The following is a 21,739-nucleotide window of genomic DNA, read 5'->3' on the forward strand; positions in this document are numbered from 1 at the left end:
TTTACTAGGGAGAAAAACTGTGCTGAAGCTGCCCTGGGTAAGGCCAGTCTGGAGGCAGAACACTGTGTTGGGGGAGTCCTGATCAGCCGCTGACGTGGTGAGTCAAAGGCAAATCACAAGTATTGACAGTGGAGGTGATTCTCACCATATCAGGGAGGCAGACAACATCGGCAGACCTCCAGCAAGTAGCAGGGCCCTGGGCCTGGGCCCTTGGGCAGAGGTGGGGAAAGAGCAAGGCAGGGCGCTTTCTCTGCTCTGGGGCCCAAGAACACAGCGGGACAAGGCTGGAGGCGATGGTGCAGAAACAGGTATCAGAACCGACTCCAGGGCAGAGCAGGCAGGGCCAGACCTCCAGGGTGATGTGGGCACAGTCACCTTGGAGGTGAGTGGGGGCACTGGAATGTCCAGTGGGGAGGGACTTGGGCACAGGGAGCAAATTGGAGCTGAGATAGCTACAGCCATGGGCGGACCAAGGCGCCGACGTTGAGAGTCCAGCTGCCCATCCGAGTGTGATTCCAAATCCTTTTGCTGACTTCTCAGCCTATGTATACAAGATTGGAGTTTGAAAGTCACCTTCACTCAGAGACTCTGCTTGCCTGGTGTGGCTTAGGGAGGAGTTGAGCCTTCTGACTTTACGGAGGAGACCACTGTCATCCCCCAAGACCAATCCCCTGTGCTCCTCAAGTCTCAAGAGCCTTCAGTTGTGGCTGAACAATCATGTATATCTCTTGGAGATGCATCTGGATTCCTATAAGGGTTCCAATTTGCCTGCATGGGATCCACAGAATACCCATATGTCTCTTGTTTCTTTCACAGGGCTGGCGCAGTGCCTTGCTGTTGTAGAAGTTCAGTAGGTAGTTGTAGAATTTAAAAGCATCACCCCATGTAGCTGAATGTTCAGGGATCACGGGCCACGGCTGCTTCCCACCCTCTCCCAGCCTTCAGGGAGAGGGCACACCTGTCAGCCAATGGGCAGAGTGCCAGGCTGCAGACCAGGGTCTGGGCCAGTCATTTATTTGTCCCTATGACTTGTGGCTATTGAAATGAGTGCCCCGAAATCCATGCATCCCTTTGCCTCCTGCATGGCACACGACAGACGCTTTGTAAGCTGGCTGTTGGGGAAGGTCTCAGGGAGCCCCATGGAAAAGGGAACCTTGGAATGAGAGTTGAGTGACAGCTTGTGGGTGCTGGAGGCCCCTGTGACCTTGACCGTGCACAATGCCCAGGCCAGCTAGGACTTTTTCCTCTCCTTAATATATTTAAATGGAGTCAATACTGGGGTCAGCTTCATGCACAGAGCCTTCTTCAGCCCTAGAGGTGAGGTGATCTGCACAGCTTCCTGAGCAGTGTCCTCCCCGGTGGCTGAGGTGCAGCGGGCCCCAGCCAGGCTGGATGGAGGTTGACTTTGTTTCGGAGCCCTTGCTTGGACACCGGAGTGCAATGCTCGGGCCACACATCCTTGGAGGAGGGCAGCCTGGAAGTGGTGGAACAATTTGTCATGATCATATTTTTGTGTTATCAAACACTCTTCCCATAATACCTGGCCGCATAGTATTTATTTAATGGCCGCATAGTATTCTATCGTGCGGCTACACCACAGTTTAATGTCTCACTTTGTGGAACATTTCAGTTGACTCCTACCTTTTGTCACTAAGGACAGCATTATCATGAAATTCTTAACAGCTACATCATTACGATTATCCATGATTCTCTTCTTATGATAAAGTCCACAAAACTTCAATTGCTGGGTTAACGGATTTCTGCTCTTTAACACTTTAAGTACATTTTACCAAACTGCCTTTCTAAAAGTCTTGACCTATTTCATTCCCACTAGAAATGTGTGAAAGGACCTGTTTCTCTGCAACTCTTACATATGCAGAGCTTTGGTAGTTTTGGTGGGAGAAGAGCTTATCTGGTGTTTAACAACTGTAAGTTTTTTATTTTAATTTGAATTTACCTGATTTCTAGTGAAGTTAAACATTTTTGCTGCACATTAACTTGCCATTTGTATTTCACATGTACTTGCCTCATGTGAATAGACTATCAGATCCTTTCCCCAATATTACATTGTGGGTGTTCATCTATTTTTGTATTGGCTTGTAAGAGCGTTCTACGTATTAAGGGCATTAACCTTTGTCTGCCACATATGTTAAAATGTACTTCTCGGTTTATCATTTGCCTTTTAATTTTGTTTATGATATTTATTGTCTGGAACTGCATTAATGTCTTCTTGCTAGACATCTTTTCTTATATGACTCAATGACATTTCAAACTCTGCATATCCAAATTGAAATTCATTATGTCCCCCCACCCCAACCTGCTCTGCCTGCTGACTGGCTTATTTTTGTTAATGTCACCACCATTTCCCTAGTCACCCAGGCTGGAAATGTTGAAGTCATCTTTGATTCCAGCTCCTCTCTCTTCCCCTACATTTTGTCGGTTGCCAAAGCCTGTAGAGTCTATTTCTGCACTTTCTCTGGCAGGCAGCCCCTCGGACACGCCAGTAGTTCAGGCTCTCATTATTTCTTGACTGGACTTTGAACATGGCCTCCAAAGTTCATACCTTGCCTCTCTTCCATTCCCTTCTTTTCCTTGGCCCCTCCTGTGTGCTGCTACCACATTTATCTTCCTAAGGAGGAGCCCAAACACAGAAGTCGCTGCTTCCCTGGTTACAAACCGGCAATAGCTCCCCATTGTCTTTTGTATTTAATTACAACCTCTTGGCCTGTCCATAATTTCCTTTCAACTGAATCTCTCACTGTCTCAGCCAAGCTGCTCCCAAACAAACTCACTGCTCTCCCGCCTCTTTGTTGCTCAAGCCGTCCCTTCCTCCACCTGCCAAAATCCGTTCAGAAAGCTCCCACCTCACCCCACCTCCTGCTATCCCAGGGCTTCCTGACTCTCTGCACTAAAGTGAATTCTCTTTCCTGTGAACCTCCAGAACAATTTGCTTGAACTTCTCTTGTAGAACAAACCTTATTCCAGCATCTATCCGAGAGAATAAGGGTCTTAGAATCTAGAAAACAGGGTCCTGGAAGGGCACAGTTCCCACACGTCTGTTTCTTCCACAGGACCTGCACACTGCCTTGCTGTTGTAGATCTGTTCAGTAGGGAGTTGTGGAATTAAAAGCAACACTCTATGTAGCTGAATGTTCAGGGATCACAGGCCACTGCCGTTTCCCACCGACTCCCAGCCTCCTGGGAGTCTTAGCCTGTGTAGTCCCAGGAAGCACATGGAAAAGGGAGCCTTGGAACCAGAGTGGAGTGACAGCTAAGGGGTGCTGGAGGCCCCTGTGACCTTGACCATGCACAATGCCCAGACCAGCTAGGACTTTTTCTTCTCCTTAACATATTTAAATGGAGTCAATATTGGGGTCAGCTTCATGCACAGAGCCTTCTTCAGCTTTAGAGGTGATTCTGAAGCCTGCACAGGAGTGTGCAATTGACACAGTCTATTTTTAGCCTCCCAGAGACCGTGACCAACATCCCAAGCTGAGGGTGGGCACACCTGCTGCATTCTAATGAGGCAGCCCCACTCGCCTCTGCCAGCCCGCCCGGGATCTCACCGACCTGAAATCTGATGTTGCTAAACTAGGAAGTCTGTTTATTTCCCAAGGGCGGTAGCCTAGATACACTGGGAAAATGGGACCATCCCACTGCCCCCAGCTCACTCCCCTGCAGCCCTGGACACAGAACAGTCTGGGGACTGCGCGGAATGATTCCACGGAGGGGATGAAATAACTTGGCTTTCTTGATCTCGCGGTGTCCTAGGATCCCCCCGTTTCCCTTGCTAGAAAGGGGACAGTAAGTCTGAGCTGACCCAGCTCACAGACAAGAAAATCGAGACATAGAATAAGGACATGATGTATGTAATAATCATAAACACTTACTATGTACCAGCCTGTTCTAAAGTCTTTCCATATATTAACTCCTCCAAACTTTCGGACACATTTTTCAGGTGGGTTTTATTATGATTTGTGTTCTATAGAGGAGGAAAAGCTGAGGCACAGTGATGACAAATTATTTCCCAAGGTCACACAGCCAACAAGCGCTGGGTTTCAGAGTCAGGCAGTGTGGCTCCAGGGTTTGTACTTTCAGCCACTTTGCTATCTGCCTCCTAGCACCTGTTTTTAATTTTACTAGAGCCAGAATAGGACCCAGGAGCCTGGATTCCCAGCCCTAGAGGACTGACTACTAGATAATTCTCCTTTTTTTATTTTTCTAATTCTGCCCTGCTTTGAGGCCTTTACTGTGCCTTGTACATCAGGGTCTCCTGCATTCCAGGCAGAGGAGGTCTCCTGGCATAACTGCTTCTGTTGCAGCGTCTGAGCTTCTGGGCTCCAATTGCTGTCTCTGGGCTCCAGAAGCTCTGTGGACCCCCATCTCTTTCTCTCTGCTCCCTCTAGCCTGTGGAGGACCAGGGAGCAGACAGTGATGGGCAGCAGCAGTGGGTGTAGAGCTAGTCTGGGCCTCAGGATCGGGGCACCCAGAAATAGCAATAATTGGTCGTGTGGAGGCCATCAGTGTGGGTATCCACAGTGCTGAATTCAGGGTAGAACTGTGAATCGGAAACTAGGGGGCAAGACAACAGGTAGGAGACACCAGAACCTAAGACATCTGCATTCTGGGGGCCGGATCCTCTTCTAGCTGGATGCTGCCTGTTGAGTGGGGAGAAGCCCATAGGTTCACGTTCCTGAGGATGCAGGTGGGACTTCGTTTCCTCTAACAAACTCTTACTATATGCCCGGCCCTTTTCTAAGCACTTTGAAGTACAAACTTGTCTAATCCTCAGGACAACTCTAGGAGGCAGGGACCATTTTATTCCCATTTTAGAGAAAAGGAAACTGAGGCAGGCACTGAGAAGTTCATAAGTTTGCCCAAAGTTGTATAGCTAGGAAATGGCAGAGCTGGGATTCAGCTGCGGAATCTACACTCTCGGGCACCATGCTGTGCTATGCATCTTTCCCTTTATTGAATATTTCCTATTTGCCGCCAAAGGAAGATACTGTTTTCCCCATTTCACAGATACAGAAACTGAGGCCTGCATTGCTCAGGTCTCCTAGCTAATAAGAGCTGAAAGTGGGTGAAATCTAAGTCTGCATGGCTCCTCAGTGGACTGCCATCTCTGAGCAGATCACAGCCATGAGCCCAACTGCCGGGAGCTGGAAGGGCTCACCTACCTCCCTTTCAGGAAGGGCTGCTGCGGCTGCTTGAGGCTGGGCTCAGGGAGGGGGAAGGAAAGAGGACCACAAGCCCCCGAGGGCAGGACCCCATTGTCTCTCCTAACACCAGACCCCCTTCTCTTCCCCTCAGGTGAACAGCCCCCCCTCTCAGCCCCCTCAGCCCGTCGTCCCTGCTAAGCCCGTGCAATGCGTCCATCATGTGTCCACTCAACCCAGCTGCCCGGGACGGGGCAAGATGTCCAAGCTGCTGAACCCAGAGGAGATGACCTCGAGAGATTATTACTTCGACTCTTACGCCCACTTTGGGATCCACGAGGTAAAGTCTCCCAAGTGGGTGGCTGATGGGGCGAGGTTGACTCTGCTGTTCTGTTGTTTTCAGAGGCAGCATAGTGTGTTCAACTCCTTACCATGGTGAAGTGAGGGCTCCCAGTGTCCCTGAGTCCTCTGACCCTTTCTCCAATCTGGGGGGCCCCTCTGGGAGGGGGCCAGGCCAGGCCTGGAGCAGGGGAGCAGGCGAAAGTGTGTGTCTGTATGCTCCACGGCCAGAGAGAGCACTCTGAGGTGCTTACGGTCTGTTTGTTTTACATTCCAGCTCCCGTGTCTCTCCCCAGCCATAAACACAGCTCATCCAGTGTGGGCTGGTTAGCACTGGTCTTTGGACCAGGAGCTCAAATGCTTGCACTCAGAGTCCTGAGGCAGCAAGGACCTTTCAGAGGTCATGATGTGCATTCTTTAGACCAATGAGCACCTCCGGGGGAAGAGCTGTGGGAAGCTTTCTTGGGAGCTTGGCCCAGGTCTGACACCCTGATTGATTGTCTGGAAATTCTTATGTCTAAATGCCAGTCTTACACCATAGCAGGGAAGACTAATGTTGGCTATGGAACAGGACAGAGCCTCCTAACAAGAGGCATGCTGGCTACAGTGGGGGCCTAATGGTGCCCCTACTGTGTATCTTTCATTCTAATCTCCAGCACTCTCTCCAGCCACCCCACGTAAACAGATAGGATTTACTGAGTGCTTGCTAAGTGCCAGGCACAGTTCTAAGCACATTATACGTATCATTTCATTTAAACTCTATGAAGAAAACATGTCCGTGATCCTCTTACAGTGTAAGAAAAAATTGAAAAAGGAACAAAAGTTTGCTTGCTATGCAAATCCATTTTCAAAACAAGTCTTGAAGATCTTCCATGTACGCACTGCTGTAAGCTCTTCCTATCTGGAAATGATGACCGTGCCCTTGCCGGAAGGGTGTTTAGTAATAATAGCCAGCTCTTTTGTTTGTTTGTTTCGTTTTAGCGCTCACTACATGCTGGTGTTGTTCCAAGCATTTTATATTATTGGTTCATTTATTCTTCAGGTCCATCCTGCGAGGTTGGTGTTATTGCTTGTCCCCATTCTCCAGATGATTTAGGCCTTAAGAATCAAATCAACCCTCATTCATCCTTGATGGTTTTTTTTTTTGTGTGTGTGAAAGGCCACAAGCTAGTAGATGGCAGAGCTAGCAATCAAACCTTCACGTTTTGTTCCTAACCATCATGCCATACAGCCCTTAAAACAAGTTTCCTTTCTTTCCATCTGGAAACTGTAAAAATTAAATTGCCATATTTGTTCCTGCTGGTTCTTCTGCAGCCCCACATGGAGGTAGAGGGTGGAAGGAGGCCCCTTAGTTACTTCTAGACTCAGGGGCTCAGCCTCATTTAATCCAGGGAGACTCAAGGTTTGGGTCCCTGAGAACTGCTTACTATGTAAAACCATTAAGCCTGGGCCTGCAGGGGAGGAGGACTGGGGCCTGTGTTCAGTCCAGAAGGTCCTGGCCCAGGAGGGCCTGGGCAGCTAAGCCTGCAGCTCCTGAGAGATAAAATGCCATCTCAGGGCAGATGGGTGAAGTCTTACACCTTCCTTGACCCTGCTCTCCATTGGGGTAGGTATTCCTGGAGCCCTGTCCGTGACCTGTGAGAGGCTCTGGGGGGCAAAAGAGACTCTGCGAAGGCCCCTTCCTCAAGACCTTGTCCCCAATTAAAAGTCATGTTCTCCATGTGACAAGTTCTAACAGGCCTGTGGCTCTGGGTACCCATTTCAGGACAGATTCTTGGGAAAAGAGAGCAGTTCCAGGGACCCCAAAATGTCTCCTCTTGGGCCTGCCCAAAACTCCTCCATTAGAAACCAAACAACTACGAGGTGCACCTCAAGCCAGGTCTGCAGGCTGCCCTCCCCACTTGGAGCCTCCGTGATCGGCTTCTTGGACACCTCCTTCTGAGTTGCTAGGTTCCTGCTGAGCCACACCTTTGGCATTTAGAGTGTGCTCCACTAGGCTATTACTGATCTCTATAATTCCTTTGGGACTTGGTGTCCCCAGCCTGTTACCTGCAGTTTGGCACATTGTCTGGATTGCAAAGGCTTGTTGACATGGCTGCTAATCCAGTCATTCTTGCGACGCCTGGTTAGCACTATGACCCAGCACCTAGGGGAGAGGACATCAAGTTTCGCCAAATAAATACTAGACCAGGTTCCCTCAATTGTGTGTATTGATGGGAAAGTCAAGCTTGTGCATGCCTATATATAAACATAGTGCAGGCTGAGCAGGGGACTTAGAGTAAAAGACCTGTGAGTCATAGATCACATTCCTGTCCTGGGAGAGTGCTTAGCAGCCTTCTCATTGGGAAATACTTCTGGATATCTAGCTTAAATCCCTCCTGCTGCTGCTATAGACCATCTCATAGGTCCTTTAATGCAGGAACAAATGGCTAGGTAACCTTCCATCCCCCCTGAGGTCTCCTTTTACCCGGTTTTCAGTTTCCCAGATCATCTGCATGAAAGGAGGTGGGGGGCACGTGGAAGAACTTTTAACACCGTTCTTCACAGAGAGAAGGCCTGCCCAGTTCTTGTTATCAAGCGCCAGGGATCTCTGTTCCATGCCAGACGGATCGTGGTGATGCCCTTGCCTCCTTGGTCTGGGCAAGACCCATATTTCTCCATCCATCTGGAGCCACGCTGGCCATTTGGCAGTCTTCTCCCCATCATTACCAAGACGCTCACACGGTGGGGAGTAGTACCACCGGCCTGCTGATTAATAGCCATCAGTGAGTGTTGAGGAAACATGGTGCGGATGGATTGGGTTTGATTAGTCTGTAAATACACACAAGAAATGCTGAGTACAGAGGACTGTTGGGGCTGGAGAGCAGCAGGGGGTGACTCTGGACATTTCTGTTCTCATCCCATGCTCCATTCAGAGATAACTCTGTTCCCAGCCTCCAGAGGGCAGGGGCTGGCTAGAGGAAGACCCCGGCGTTCCAATTTAGGCCTCTCTGAGAAGAATGGAATCTTGAACAGGAGCTGAAGTGGAAGATGTGTGCTTCCTGAGGCCACCAGCTAGAGAGGAGGTGGTAGGCTCCATGACCTCCCAGATCCCAGCTCTGAAATAGTGTCTCTAACAGTCGGCACTGGGCTTGGTGCCTCAGCCACGAGAAGAATCCTTGCCAATGTGGCTGTCCCTCCAGTACCCTGAGCTCTGGGTGCCAATCCCACTCCCGGCCAGCTCCCTTCCTTTGACACTCTTGCTGCAGATTCTGTTGAAACAGACTCTTTGGGGCCTTATTTCCCAACAATTCGCCAATGGGCCGTCATGTATTTAACAGGCAGGAAAGCCGGGACACGAATGAATCCACAGCGAGAGGCTGGGAACTGTTTTCAACAGAGTGGCATGTTCCTTCCTGAAATGTCTTGGGAGTTCTTTGGGCTATTCTCCCAGAAAGGGGAGAGAGGACCTCTTCTTTTGGCAAGTCAGGTAGGGGAGGCCTCGCTAAGTCACAGCTTCTGTTCTCCCAGAACTTGTACCTTCCAACCTAACTCCTGGGGTCTGGGACCTCCAGGAAAGGAGACTTGGCCAAAAAAGCGACAAAGGCAATGAACTAAAGGGTGACCACTGCAGGGGGCCTCCCCATTAGCAAACATACTCTCTGTTAGGTTTTGAAGGGAAGGCAAGAGTTAAAGAAAGACATGCCTACAGAAAGAGTGCAGCTCGACAGCAAATGCAGGCTTCATGTCCAAACCTACAGAAGTGGGGGACCGGCCTAATGCCAGAGCCCCCTGCTACTTACAGGCTGGGGGAACTTATAGGTATGGGCAGGAGGGGTCTGGGCAATATGGCTCGCTGCGCGGCAGCATATTAAGATGTTCCCATGATGAGGTGGTTCTGGCCCTTGTTCTAGCAGGATGTCGTCGTGGTGTTCCTTGGACCTTTGTCCCCAGCAAGATAAGATAGGGATGTTTCTTTAATTGGGCCTTTGTCTGCCTTGTGGTCAAGTGGTTAGGCAGGATGTCTCTCATGGCCTGAACCCCCGTGAAATGCTTCACTTTGACCAAGGTCTGCAAAATAGCTGGAAGCTTACAAAATGGTGCAGTTTGGACGAACAGGCTCTCCGGAGGTCTTCAGCCAATCCACTTCCATCCAGTAAAGGCAGTTCAGACTTTTAACTGTGGTTATGATTGAAACATTTCTGCAGGCTTTGTCATTATTTTGTCTCCATTCCCTGCTCACCTCAGCTATTTCCTTGCATGGGTGAAGAAAAGGGTTGTAGTTATCACAAAGAGCCAGAACTAGCATTTTTGTGAAACTTACTACATTTGTGTAATCATCGTAACAAACCCTAGGAAGTAGGTGATGTTATTACCAGTTTCCAGATGAGGGAACTGAGGCACAGACAGCTGAAAGCTGGTCTGGGTCAGAGAGCTCACAAACAGTGGAGGTATGATCTGAATGCGGGAATCTGGGATTTGAATGCTCTAGAGTGTGTGTTTAACCACTGTGCTGTATGGTTTTCCGGCTTACTGAGCACCTGCTATGTGCCATGCCCCATGCCTTGTTCTAGATATACCATCTGTCTTGTTGTCTTTGGTCCGAGATCTCCTAAAGGGAAAGGCTTCGGCTCACCTTCAAAGTATTTAAAGCCAGAATTGAACTCAATCCAGCCAAACCCCCACCTTATTCAACTTCTAATAAGATCAAAGATACCAGCCCCAGGGCAGCACAGGAAGTGATGGCTGGGCTTCAGAATGGTTCTTGCCTTCTTTTCACCTTCCGTATCTCACCTGAATCTCCTCTGTGACTCACCCTAACTGGAAACATAAGAGAAAGAGAATTTGGGAAATGTAGCACCACCTGGCTAAGGTGACACGTTACAAAGCCTCCCAACGTGGTACCCAGAACTCCAGAAAACGTGGAGCCAAACCTATAGAACTAAAGGAAGAAAAAGGCAAATCCCCAGTCGTAGTTAAATATTTTTAACACTTCTCTCTTGGTAAGTGATCACACAAATGCACAAAAAAAATCAGTAAGAATGTAGAAAATTTGAATAATACAATCAAACAACATGAGCTAATTGACATTTTTAGAACATTTCATCCCCAAACTACAGAAGACATGTTCTTTTCAAGTGCACGTGGGAACATTCACTAAGATAGATCCTCTGCTGGGTCACAAAACAAAGATTAAAATCATGCAGAGTAAGTTTTTTGATCACAATGAATTGAATTAGAAACTGAAAACAATAAACTATCCAGAAAATCTCTAAATAATTGGAAAGTAGGCAGCACTCTGCTAAATAGCCCATGGGTCACAGAAGAGGTCACAGAAGGAAAGAGAGACTATCCCAAACTAAGTGATAGTGAAAATACAACAGATTAAAATTTGGGGACGGAAATTCAAGCAATATTTAGAGGGAAATTTACAGCTTCAAATGCTTATGGGAAGAAAAGGCATAAAATCAATGATCAAAGCTTCTACCTTATGAAGCTAGAGAAAGAACAAATAAAACTCAAGTAAGTTGAAGAAAGGAAATAATTAAGATGAAAGCAGAAGTCAATGAAATAGAAACCAAGCAGTGGAGAAAACCAATAAAGCCAATAGTTGCCTTTTGAAAAGGCTAATTAAATTAATAATATCTAGCTAGATTAATCAAGAAAAAAAGAGAAAACACAAATTATAATAACATAAATGGAGGCAAGGACCTCATGACGATCATGCAGATACTCAGCAGGCAATGGGAGAATATTATGACAATGTCATGCTGATAAATTTGACATTTTACATAAAATGGATACCTGCCTTGAAAAAATACCTTGTCAAAACTGACATAAAATGCATTGAAAACTAAAATAACCCTTTACTAATTAGAGAAATTGAATTCATGTGAAACTTCCTAGAAGAGCACTCCAGGCATATATGGTTTTACTGGTGAATTATAATAAACATTTAAAGAAGAAATATACCTGACACAAATTTTTGCAGAAAATATATGAGCAGAGAACACTTCCTAACTTATGTAATGAGCCCAGTATAACTTTGATTACCGAAGAAAAGGTAAGACAAAGTTACAGATCAATGTTTCTCATAATTATGAATATGCAACAAAATATTAGCAAAAAAAACCCAGCAATATTTTAAAAGGGTAATACATCATGACAAAGTGTTCATTTAACATTAAAAACCAATCTGTGAAGTTCACCCCATTAACAAAATGAAGGAGAAAAGTCATATACCATCTCACTAAATGAAAAAGCATGTGACAAAATTAAATACCAATTCATGATAAAATCTCTCACCAAGTTAAAAATGGAAGGGAACTTCTTCAGTCTGATAAAAGACATTTATAGAAAGCCTAAATTATACTTAATGGATATATTATTGGAACAAAGGAAGGATGTCTGTCCTCTGTAATTCTATTTAACATTTTACTGACAGTCTTTGCCAGGGCAATAAAGCAAGAGGAAAGAACCAAAAAATAAAAGACATACAGATAGGAAAAAAGAAGTAAAATTGTCTTTATTCACAAGTGACAAGATTTTTTACATAGAAAAATAAAGAAATCTCAAAAAAAACCACAAAAAAACAAACCCTACTGGAATTAATATGTGAAGGGGCCAAGGCTGCAAAATACAAGGTAATGTATACACCAACCCATTGCAAAATGAAAAATTTTAAACACCATATACAGTACCACAAAATAAAATAGTCGAATGGGGCCAGGCATGGTGGCTCACATCTGTAATCCCAGCACTTTGGGAGGCCAAGGTGGGCAGATTGCTTGAGCCCAGGAGTTCAAGACCAGCCTGGGCAACATGGTAAAACACCATCTCTACCCCCAAAATACAAAAATTAGCCAGTCTCATTACCCAGTCTCAAAATAAATAAAAAGATAAAATTTTTTGAAAAACTAAATAAAATAGTTGAATGGAAATGTAAGACCTTTATATAGAAATCTATACAACATTCCAGAGATAAATGAAAGATCTACATAAATGGAGAGCTGCAAAGTGTTCTTGGATTATAAAACTCAAAATTGCTAAGGTGTTAGTTCTCCCCAAATTGATCTATAGATTTAATACAATTCTGATAGATGCCAGGCTATTCTGTATGAATTAATAAGTTGATTCTAAAATTTATATGGAAATGCGAAGGGCCTAGAAAAACCAAAATAATCTTGTTAAAGAACTATGTTGGCAGACTCTCACTACTTTATTTCAGAGTTAATATAAAAGTGCAGCAGTCAAGTCAGTGTTGACTTTGTGTATCAGTGGAATAGATCAGAGAGGCCACACATGTAGAGTCAATTGATTTTTGGTAAAGGTGACAAGGTAATTAATGGAGGAAATGGTGCTTGGACAATTTATTTGCAAGAAAAAATGAGCTCACACCCCTAACTTACACTATACACAAAAATTAATTTGACATGTAAAAGCCACAGCCGTAAAGCCTCTGGTAAAAAACAAAGGAGAGTGTCTTTGTGACTTGGAGCAGACAAAAATCAGACAGGGCACAAAAAGCACCAATCATAAATGAAAAAAATGGAAAAACTGGTCTTCATCAAAATTAAAAACTGCTTTAAAAAAAAAGAAAAAAGAAAATGAAAAGGCAAATCACAGATTGGGAGAAGACATTAACAATATACATGCAGTATATCTGATGAAGGTCTGGCTTCCAGAATGTATAAACTGCAATTCAGTAAGAGCAAGACAAACAGCTCAAGACAAAAATGAACAGAGGACTTGAATAGGCACTTCACAAAAGATGATATATATGAATAGCCAATAAGCACATGAAATAAAAGATCTACTTCAGTAATCATCAGGTAAATGTAATTAAAACTGAAATGAGACATCAGTTCACATCCGCTGGGATGGCTAAATTAAAAGATCGATAATGCTAAGGTGCCTGGCTGTGAAGCACCTTGAACTCTCACGTTGCTGGTGGGAGTGTAAAATGGTACAACCAGTTTGGAAAACTCTTTGGCAATTTCTTATGAAGTTAAACGTGTACCTACCCTAAGACCCAGGAAACTTACTTCTAGTATCTATCCAAGGGAAATGAAAACATATCCTTTGCTATTATGAATAAATAGCAAAAAACTGGAAAGAATCCTAATATCCCACAAACAAGTGAATGGATAAATACATGTGGTATTGTCATACAAGGGAATACCATACAACAACAACAACAAAAGAACAAACCTCGGATCTGTGTAATAACATACATGAATCTCAAAAACTTTATGTTGCACAATTTATGTAAAGTTCTAAAATAGGCAGAAGGAAGCTTTGGTGATAGAAATCAGATAATTTGTCATCTTGGGAGAGGCTGAAGATTGACTACAAAAGGGCATAAAGGACTTTCTGGGGTGATAGAAATGTTCTGGATTTTGGTTATGGTGGTGCTTACACAGGTGTACATTTGTCAAAGCCCTTTTACTGAATCAGAAGCTTAAAACCTGGGCTTTTTGTTGTATGCAAATTATACTTTAATAGTGTTGATTTCTAAAAAAAAAAAATCACACCGATACTTTTGATGATGAATTAGTTAAAAGCATTTGCTAATACCTTGAATGGCCAAAGATCCCTACCTCACTACCATACACAGAATTAACATGTTCTCCTTGGGTCAGAGTCCATTGTAACAAGTAATCTTGTTTCTCTCTCACTGCAAAGCCGATATGCTGGACAGAAAAACACATTTTCTAGTTTTTTTTTTTTTAAAAAAGCAGACAAAACAAAATATACACTCACAAAAACCTCTTTGAATGACTTGTTCAATGACAATTCTCTCACCATGACAGAAAGTTCTGCTTCATGTTTAACTTAAATCTCTTATGCTGTGTTGTACTGGTCTTTCCTTTGGTCCTTTAGTAAATCGGAGCTTTCCCAGGTCTGAACATGAGTTTCTCTTCTGATGGTGCATAGCTATCTTTCTGAGTAGAGTTTTAAGGCAGGGGAAGTTTGGAATGATGCTGGTAGCACGTGGCCCAGCTACCCCACTTTTGTCCTCTGTGGCTCTGCCTGATGATATTATTGGGTCTCCTGAAGGGTCACCTGGGGTGGACCAGGGGCCCATAGCCATGGCGTACTCCCAGGTATCTTGAATTCACTGACATTTCCTTTCTTTTCCCTCCACCACAGGAAATGCTGAAGGATGAGGTGCGGACACTCACTTACCGGAACTCCATGTACCACAACAAGCACGTGTTCAAGGACAAAGTGGTACTGGACGTGGGGAGTGGTACTGGGATCCTTTCCATGTTTGCTGCCAAGGCAGGGGCCAAGAAGGTGTTTGGGGTGAGCACGCCACTTCCTCCTGCATGCTGGCTTCCACAGAGCCAGCCTCTTGCCCTCTGCCTCCACCCGCCCTCCTAGAAGTACAAAATTTGGTCCATCTCTTTTGCTGGGGTCACACCTTCGAGGAGTAGAAGAAATCAGATGTGACTCTCAGGAAGCGGGGCAGGCTGCCTGTCCCCTATGCGTGGCTCCGGGATCCTTATGACCACTGACATTTGCGGAGGAATTGTGGCTTTCCTGAGACATTCCAATGTCATCATGACCTTTCAGTGCTTAGCCCCAAGGTCAGCTTCAGAGGCAGTGTAGGTGGTTACTCGGGGGAGCTCTGGTTTGAATCTCTGCATTTCCATTCACTAGGCGTATGACCTTGGACTATTCACTTCCCTGCACCTCACTTTTTCTCCATCTATAAAATGAGCATAATAGCAGTCCCTTGCCCATAGGGTGATTGTGAGGATTAAACGAGTTTAATACATATGTAAAGTGCTTAAAACAGTGCCCAGCATATGGCAAATGCTCGGCATCTATTATTAGAGTTGAGATGGGGCCCTAGAGATAATGGGAACATCTCCTTCTTGTTTTCTTTAGAGGGCAAGTAGGTCAACTTAAATTCTGTTGCTTTGGCTGTGGCAGCGTTTCCAGGCTAGATGTGGAGGCTGACCCTCTGGGAAGCCTCCCAGCGTTTCCAGGCTAGATGTGGAGGCTGACCCTCTGGGAAGCCTCCTACCTATCCCCTGGCTCTCCCAAGGCAGCTTTGCACAGCCTGATGACAGAGGGCCTGGGAAGGTCCAGAGCTGGAAAGAAACTAAAAAGAAGAGCTGCAAGGTGCTGGCTGACATTTGAAAAATGCAGTGGGCCCAGGGCTGGGGCACAAGCATTCATCTTGGTCAAAATGAAAGGCAAACCACAATGAGATTCCCAGCCTGCATGTGAGCCGGCCCATTCGCAGAGGCCGCGGCGACCTGAGCAGCATTCAGGAGGTCTTTGCTCCCATGCATTTGGTTAGGCCATCCCATAGCCAGCCCTGGGGACCCCCCCATCCACCGACTCCCAGGTTGACTACATCCCCCTAGATCCCCCTGGCCACCTGTTGCCTCCAGAGGTCTGTTCCTAAGTCACCCAGCAAGGCAGTATTCCTCCTCCAAGCCTGACTTGGAAAACCCTTGGGCCATGGCTGCCGAGGATCTTCTGGAAGCTTGGGCTGCCCTCAAGCTGCCTCAGGTGTAGCTTTGACCAGGAAAAGCTGTGACGTTCCCAGCCGAGGCACTTGCTGAGGGCAGGGGCCCACCCAGATGCCCAAGAGCAGATCATGTCATCATCACTGGTATAACTGCTGGTTCTCCAGGATGGAGACCTCAGGCAAGGGTCTTAGTGAGGTCACAGGGCATCAGAGCTGGACTTGAGGCCTCTGGTGACCCCCACGTGCTTTCTTTCCCAGCACGGAGGCCCCGTCTCAGTGCCGGCCTTGGTGGGGGACAGGGCTGAGCATGGCGTCCCTGGCGCCTGAGTCATCCGGGGGCTCCAGCCAAGGAGCTGTCAGGGGGAGGCTCCCACTTGGCACCTTCCAGCTGCGGTGACTTGGCGCGATCTGTCTGCCTCCCGCCCTTTTCTCTAACAGCTCTTTTATAAATGGCTCCACCACATTTAGCTGGGCTTCTTTCCGGATGGCTCATTTCACAGTTTCTCCTGTTCCAGACCCCCTTACACCCACTGCTGTCTTCCAGTGGGGAGACGAGATGGCGGGAGAGAGAGACAGAGAGACAGGGAGGGAGGAAGACCATCGCCCAGAGTGGAGACAGACACAGAGAAAGAGACAGATGTGACAAGAGCAATGGAGAGGAGACAGAGAGAGGGAAAGGTGCAGAGAAAAGCTAGAGAAATGGGAGAGGGGCCCGGAAAAGCAGAAAGAAGACAAAGTAGAAAGCACAAGAGAAAAGAATTGGCAGAGGCGGGTGGATCACCTGAGGTCAGGAGTTCAAGACCAGCCTGGCCAACATGGCGAAACCCTGTCTCTACTAAAAATACAAAAATTAGCCGGGCGTGGTGGCAGGCGCCTGTAATTCCAGCTACTTGGGAGACTGAGGTTGGAGAATCGCTTGAACCCAGGTTGCAGTGAGTCCAGATCGTGCCATTGCACTCCAGCCTGGGTGACAAAGTGAGACTTTGTCTCAAAAAAAAAAAAAAAAATCAGAAAAGTGAAGACAGGTGGCAAAGAGAGAAGAGGGAAGAAATGGAAGAGGAGAAGATGGAAGAAAGGAAAACGAGGAGGGAAGGACACCGCCCCGCACTCTGAGTGTTGAGCAAGCTCCAGCTGAGTTTACCCTCACACACTCACGTGCATCGGGGGCTTCCACTTCTCTCGGGAGTACACTGAGGCACAGTTAGGAAGGGCAGTGGCCAGGCATCAATCCAGGCTGCCGGCTCCAGGTCTCATGCTCCTCATCACTCAACACGGTCGCCTCTTGCAGATCAGATGATGACATGGCCAGAGGGGGAGAAGAAGAGGAGGGAATCACACCCCCACAGACAGTGCAGCCTGAAGGCCAGGGACCTGGCAGCCCAGGAAAGGGCTGGTTCTCCTGGGACCTGCACCCTGGCTGGAGTCGGCCTCCTTGGATGCAGCTCTAACCAAGTGACCCCTTCTGACCCCGTAGGTGCCCTCACCCTTCCTCAAGGCGTGGCCAGAGGCGTCAGAAACTCCCTCAGTGCCCCTTTGCGAGTACTTCTCAAGGGAATGGTCCCTGCCCGAGGCCTGGGGGTAGTCTGAGGGGCCCCCAAGTGTGGAGGTGAGTAGAGCCCAGGGCCTTAGCACAGGCCAGCCTCTGTAAGAGGGCCGGCTCCGGAGGTGAGGACGGCTCTCGGCAGCTGCCCCTCCATGTCCAGAACCCCTGGCAGTGTGCCTGAGACGCTAACCCTGGGCTGGAGCTTGGCTTCCAACCATTCCCATGAGGGCCTGCTCTCAGGGAAGGTCCACTCATCTCTCAAGTACCTTGGCCCTTTGCTTAGGAGGTCTGGAGAGCCTGGAAAGACGTCTGAATTAAAAGGAATAATTTCTTTCAAAGATGAAGCAGCGAGAGCTAATGTGGGGGGTGGGAGGGGAAGAGAAAGATCTTAAACCAGCCCTGAGGTCCTGACCTGGCTTTTTCCAGATGGTCCCGTCCTGGCACGCGGCTCGTTTACCCTGGAAGGGCTGGGCTGCCGTGGGGAGGATCATGTCGAGGGAGGCTCTCAACTCTGGCTTGGATCTGCCTTCCCGCGTCCCCCACTGTGGGGAGGACGTGCTGCCTCCTGCCATTCTCGGCTGGCCAGGAGCATGAGGTCTGCCAGCCCCTTTTGAGCCTCCAGCACAGAGATCAGTCCCTCCATCACGGGTGGTGACTGGATGTCAGTCTTTTCACAGAGGCAGCCCAATTTCATGGAAGGCCGCTGGCCTTGAGGTGGGAGGGCTGGGTTTCGGTTTTTCAATCTGCCACAAAGTTGTGATGCAGCCGTGGGCAAGTCACCACCCCTGTCTGGGCCTCAGCGTCTCTATCCATTGAATCGGTGTGGGTCTTGCTGTGATTTTTTTTGACGCCTTGCTCCTTTGTCCTGTGCCCTTTCCAGATCGAATGCTCCAGTATTTCTGACTACTCAGAGAAGATCATTAAGGCCAACCACTTGGACAACAGTAAGACACACCTCTGAGTATTTTCTCCTGGATGGAGGGGACGGGAAGCTCACACTTTCTTGTTGGGATGGCATAGCGGGAGGAGCGCAGAGCACTTGGACTTGGGGAGGTGGTGCACCCAGGTGCGGCCCCCACCAGCAGGACTGTGGCCATGGATGCTGATGTTCCCACCACCACCAGGCCAGCTAAGGATCACAGCCAACTCCTCTCAGCTTTTGGCAAGCCCTGCTTGTGGCTAAATCCTGAGTTGCCATACTCTTTGCTTGTCCCCAGCTGTGGGCAACCTATTGCGTTCTGCAAAATGGCCCCATTCCTCCTGCTCCTCCTCTTCCTCCTCTTCCCTCTCCATGAGCCCCAGCCCAGTCTTTCTCTGCCACCTGCCCAGGGGCATCATGGCAGACCCCAGGATGTGGTCCTCCACTGCCCACAAGCCCTGTTACTACTGGGCTTTTTTTTTGGAATGAGGCTGCTCTTGGGAGTGGGCCCTTCTTCAGCTGGGTTGTGATTATAGAGAGGGGCGTCCCTTCCCTTCCTCTCCTCCCGCCTTTCCCATGGACAGCAACATTTCCCAGCCCCTCCTGTCTGGAGCCCATCTTGGAAACAGACCCGCAAGAGTCCCTGATCAGGAGACGTCCTTGGAGCTTGCATCTGACAGCAGGATTAGATGCAGTCCCCAGCCCTGTGCTCAGTGCGGGAGAGAACATCAGAAAGGCAGACAGGGCACCAGCCCCCCGTAGGCATCCTGCCCTGCTGCGCCGGGGCTGCAGTGAGGCCAAGAGAGGAACTGGTAGACAGCAAGTTGCAATAGAGAGAGAGAGCTGAGCCACAGTGGGACAGAGGCCGCCTGCAGCAGAGGGCTGCAAAGGGTCAGCTCCAAAAGACAGAGCTCACTGCAGAGTTCCGAAAGGTGGGAAGGCTGGAGCTGGGAGGGAAGGACGTTCCCTTGAGGGGTCTGGGGCAGGGGGGAAAAGAGGCCAGATTGAGAAGGAATCTGATTTCAGCGTCCCTCCTGTGGGAGCCTGGGCAGGGAGGTCTGGCAGGTGGGCTTTGTCAAGTCTGAGGCAGCGAGGAGTCAGCTCAGCCTCCCCTCTCTGTGCTATGCGACCCTTTGCTCTATGAATGCAGCCCTTGCCATGTTCCCTGCTGACCTGCCAGAATTCCTCTGCCCTCCTAGAGGATGCCTGCTGCCCTGTCGCCCCTCTGGGTCTGACCTGAGTCCCCAGGCCCAGGTGGTACCTGCCTGCATACAACACTACAAACCTGTGTCCATGTGGCTTCAGCCCTGCCACCTGTCCTCTCTGGTGCTTGACCTACTTGCTGCAGATTCTTTGCAAGGGCAGGAGCATTACTGACTCAACAAACTTCTCTGCAAACCACCATGAGCCAGGCTCTGGGGACAGAGCAGGGAACAAGACAGGTAAAGTCCCTGACCTCATGGAATCCACATTCCATTTAGGGGCAGGGGTTATAGATAATAAAAAAAGAAGCAGACACTCAAAGAAAAATATCAGGTGGTGATAAGTGCTTTGCAGATCACAAAGTCAACTGACAGGATGGAGAGAGACCCCATGGCTGCGTTAGGTTAGCTGCTCTCTGAGCAGGTCATGGTGAAGCTCAAATTTGAATGACAGGAAGGAGCCAGGCTGACAAAGGTGAGGGGAAGAGAACTCAGAGAGAAGTTACAGCCAGTACAAAGGCCTCTGGGATGGACTGAGCTTGGCATGCCCCAGAAACACAAAGAAGATCATGCCGTGCGGCCAGAGCATGGAAAGCACAGGGATCAGAGAGGGAGGAGGGGACCAGATCACATAGGATTTGTAACCAGGAAAACAAGGTTAGATTTTATTCTCCAGGTGCTGCAGTCTGTTGGAGGATTTCAAGCAAGGGAGGTGGCTTCTCAATGGAGGATGGGTTGGAATAAGTTACAAGCAAGAAGAGTGTGAGCAGACACACAGGAAGAAGTTATTGCAGTGCTCCAGTGAGAGGGGCTGCAGCAGGAACTGGGGCAGCAGTGGAGATGGAGAGAAGTAATCCCTGTGGGTTATGCTTGGAGATGGAGGCACAGGACCTGAGGATGCATTGAGTGTGGGGATGAGAAAAAAGAGAGAAGCAACAATTCTTTTTGACTTAGGCAACTGGGTGGATGGTGGTTGGCTGCAGGTGAAGTACTCATGGGGCTGGCAGGAGTGAGAAGGAAATCAAGAGGTCCTTTTTGCATGTGTTAGGTTTGAGATGCCCATTGGACATCCAGGTAGATGCATTGAGTCAGACTTGCATATGTGAGTTTAGAATTTCAGGAAGAGCCAGACCAGGAGACTTCCACTTGGGACTCATCAACCTATAAGTGGTATTTAAAGCCACAAGATGAGGTCACTTAGGGATGGTGTGTAGCTACAGGAAAGAAATGGGCCAAAGATGGGGCTCTAGGGCACTACACTGCAACATTCGGAGGTCAAGCAGGGGAGAAGGGCAGCAAAGAGGTAGAGAAGATGCAGTCGGTTGAAGGGCATTCAGGAGAGAGGAGGACCATGAAGCCCAGAGAGCGGGGCATGCTCAACTGTAGGGAATGTGGAGGGATCAGGTCTGGGAAGAACACAGAAGTGACAACCATTGACTTTGGCCACATGGAGGTTACCAGCGTTCTTAACAAGCACAGGCTCAGTGTGGGGCTGGGAGAGAAATCCAGTTAGAGTAGGTTCAGGAAAGACTGTGAGGCAACGACCAGAAATGATGGGAATAGAAAAATGGAACAGTAGCTGTAAAGGAAGTGGCATTAAGGGAAGAAGTTTTTTTTTAAAGAATAGGAGATATGAAAATGTGTATGTGATTCACTGGCATAGTAGAGGGACAGAGAAAAATTGCAGATGCAGGAAAAAGTAAATTCAGCAGCAAAGACCTTGAGAAGGTAAGGTGTGTGCATCAGGGGTGGGCTCCAGAGCACAGGTGGAGGGGTGGCCTTTGCCCTGCCCAGTGGAGGGGCGGACTTTGCCTTGCACAGGTGGTGGGGCGTTCTTTGCCTTGCAGAGGTGGAGAGGCGGCCTTTGCCTTGGGGTAGGGACAGTTTAGCCATAGAAGTGGGGGAAAGTGGGGAGTGTGGGTCCAGATGGACCAGGGAAGCCCCTGTTTTGCTCCTTTCATTTGCTTAGTGAAGAGTGAGACAGTTGCATGCCAAAAAGACAGAAGGTGAAGGGAGGTGAGTCCTGGACTGAGAGGGAAGGAGGGAGGGCAGCAGACAGGCTGGGGGAGTGAGGATTGCTACGATGCGTCTGATGCTTGTAGAGATGTG

General features: G+C 48.1%; 1 protein-coding gene across 2 annotated transcripts in view; it reads left to right on the forward strand.

Moving 5' to 3' along the window:
• The window catches only part of PRMT8 (protein arginine methyltransferase 8), a 98,348-nt gene that overhangs the window by 39,317 nt on the left and 37,292 nt on the right, over window positions 1-21,739 (forward strand). For both annotated transcript variants that reach the window (XM_032159334.2, XM_058442741.1), the window contains exons 2-4: window positions 5,314-5,499; window positions 14,631-14,786; window positions 18,390-18,453. In XM_032159334.2, the coding sequence (XP_032015225.1) occupies window positions 5,314-5,499; window positions 14,631-14,786; window positions 18,390-18,453 (406 nt within the window). The remainder of the gene's footprint in view (window positions 1-5,313; window positions 5,500-14,630; window positions 14,787-18,389; window positions 18,454-21,739) is intronic.

This window comes from Hylobates moloch, unplaced genomic scaffold (assembly GCF_009828535.3).
Source record: "Hylobates moloch isolate HMO894 unplaced genomic scaffold, HMol_V3 SCAFFOLD_8, whole genome shotgun sequence".
Classification (NCBI taxonomy): domain Eukaryota; kingdom Metazoa; phylum Chordata; class Mammalia; order Primates; family Hylobatidae; genus Hylobates; species Hylobates moloch.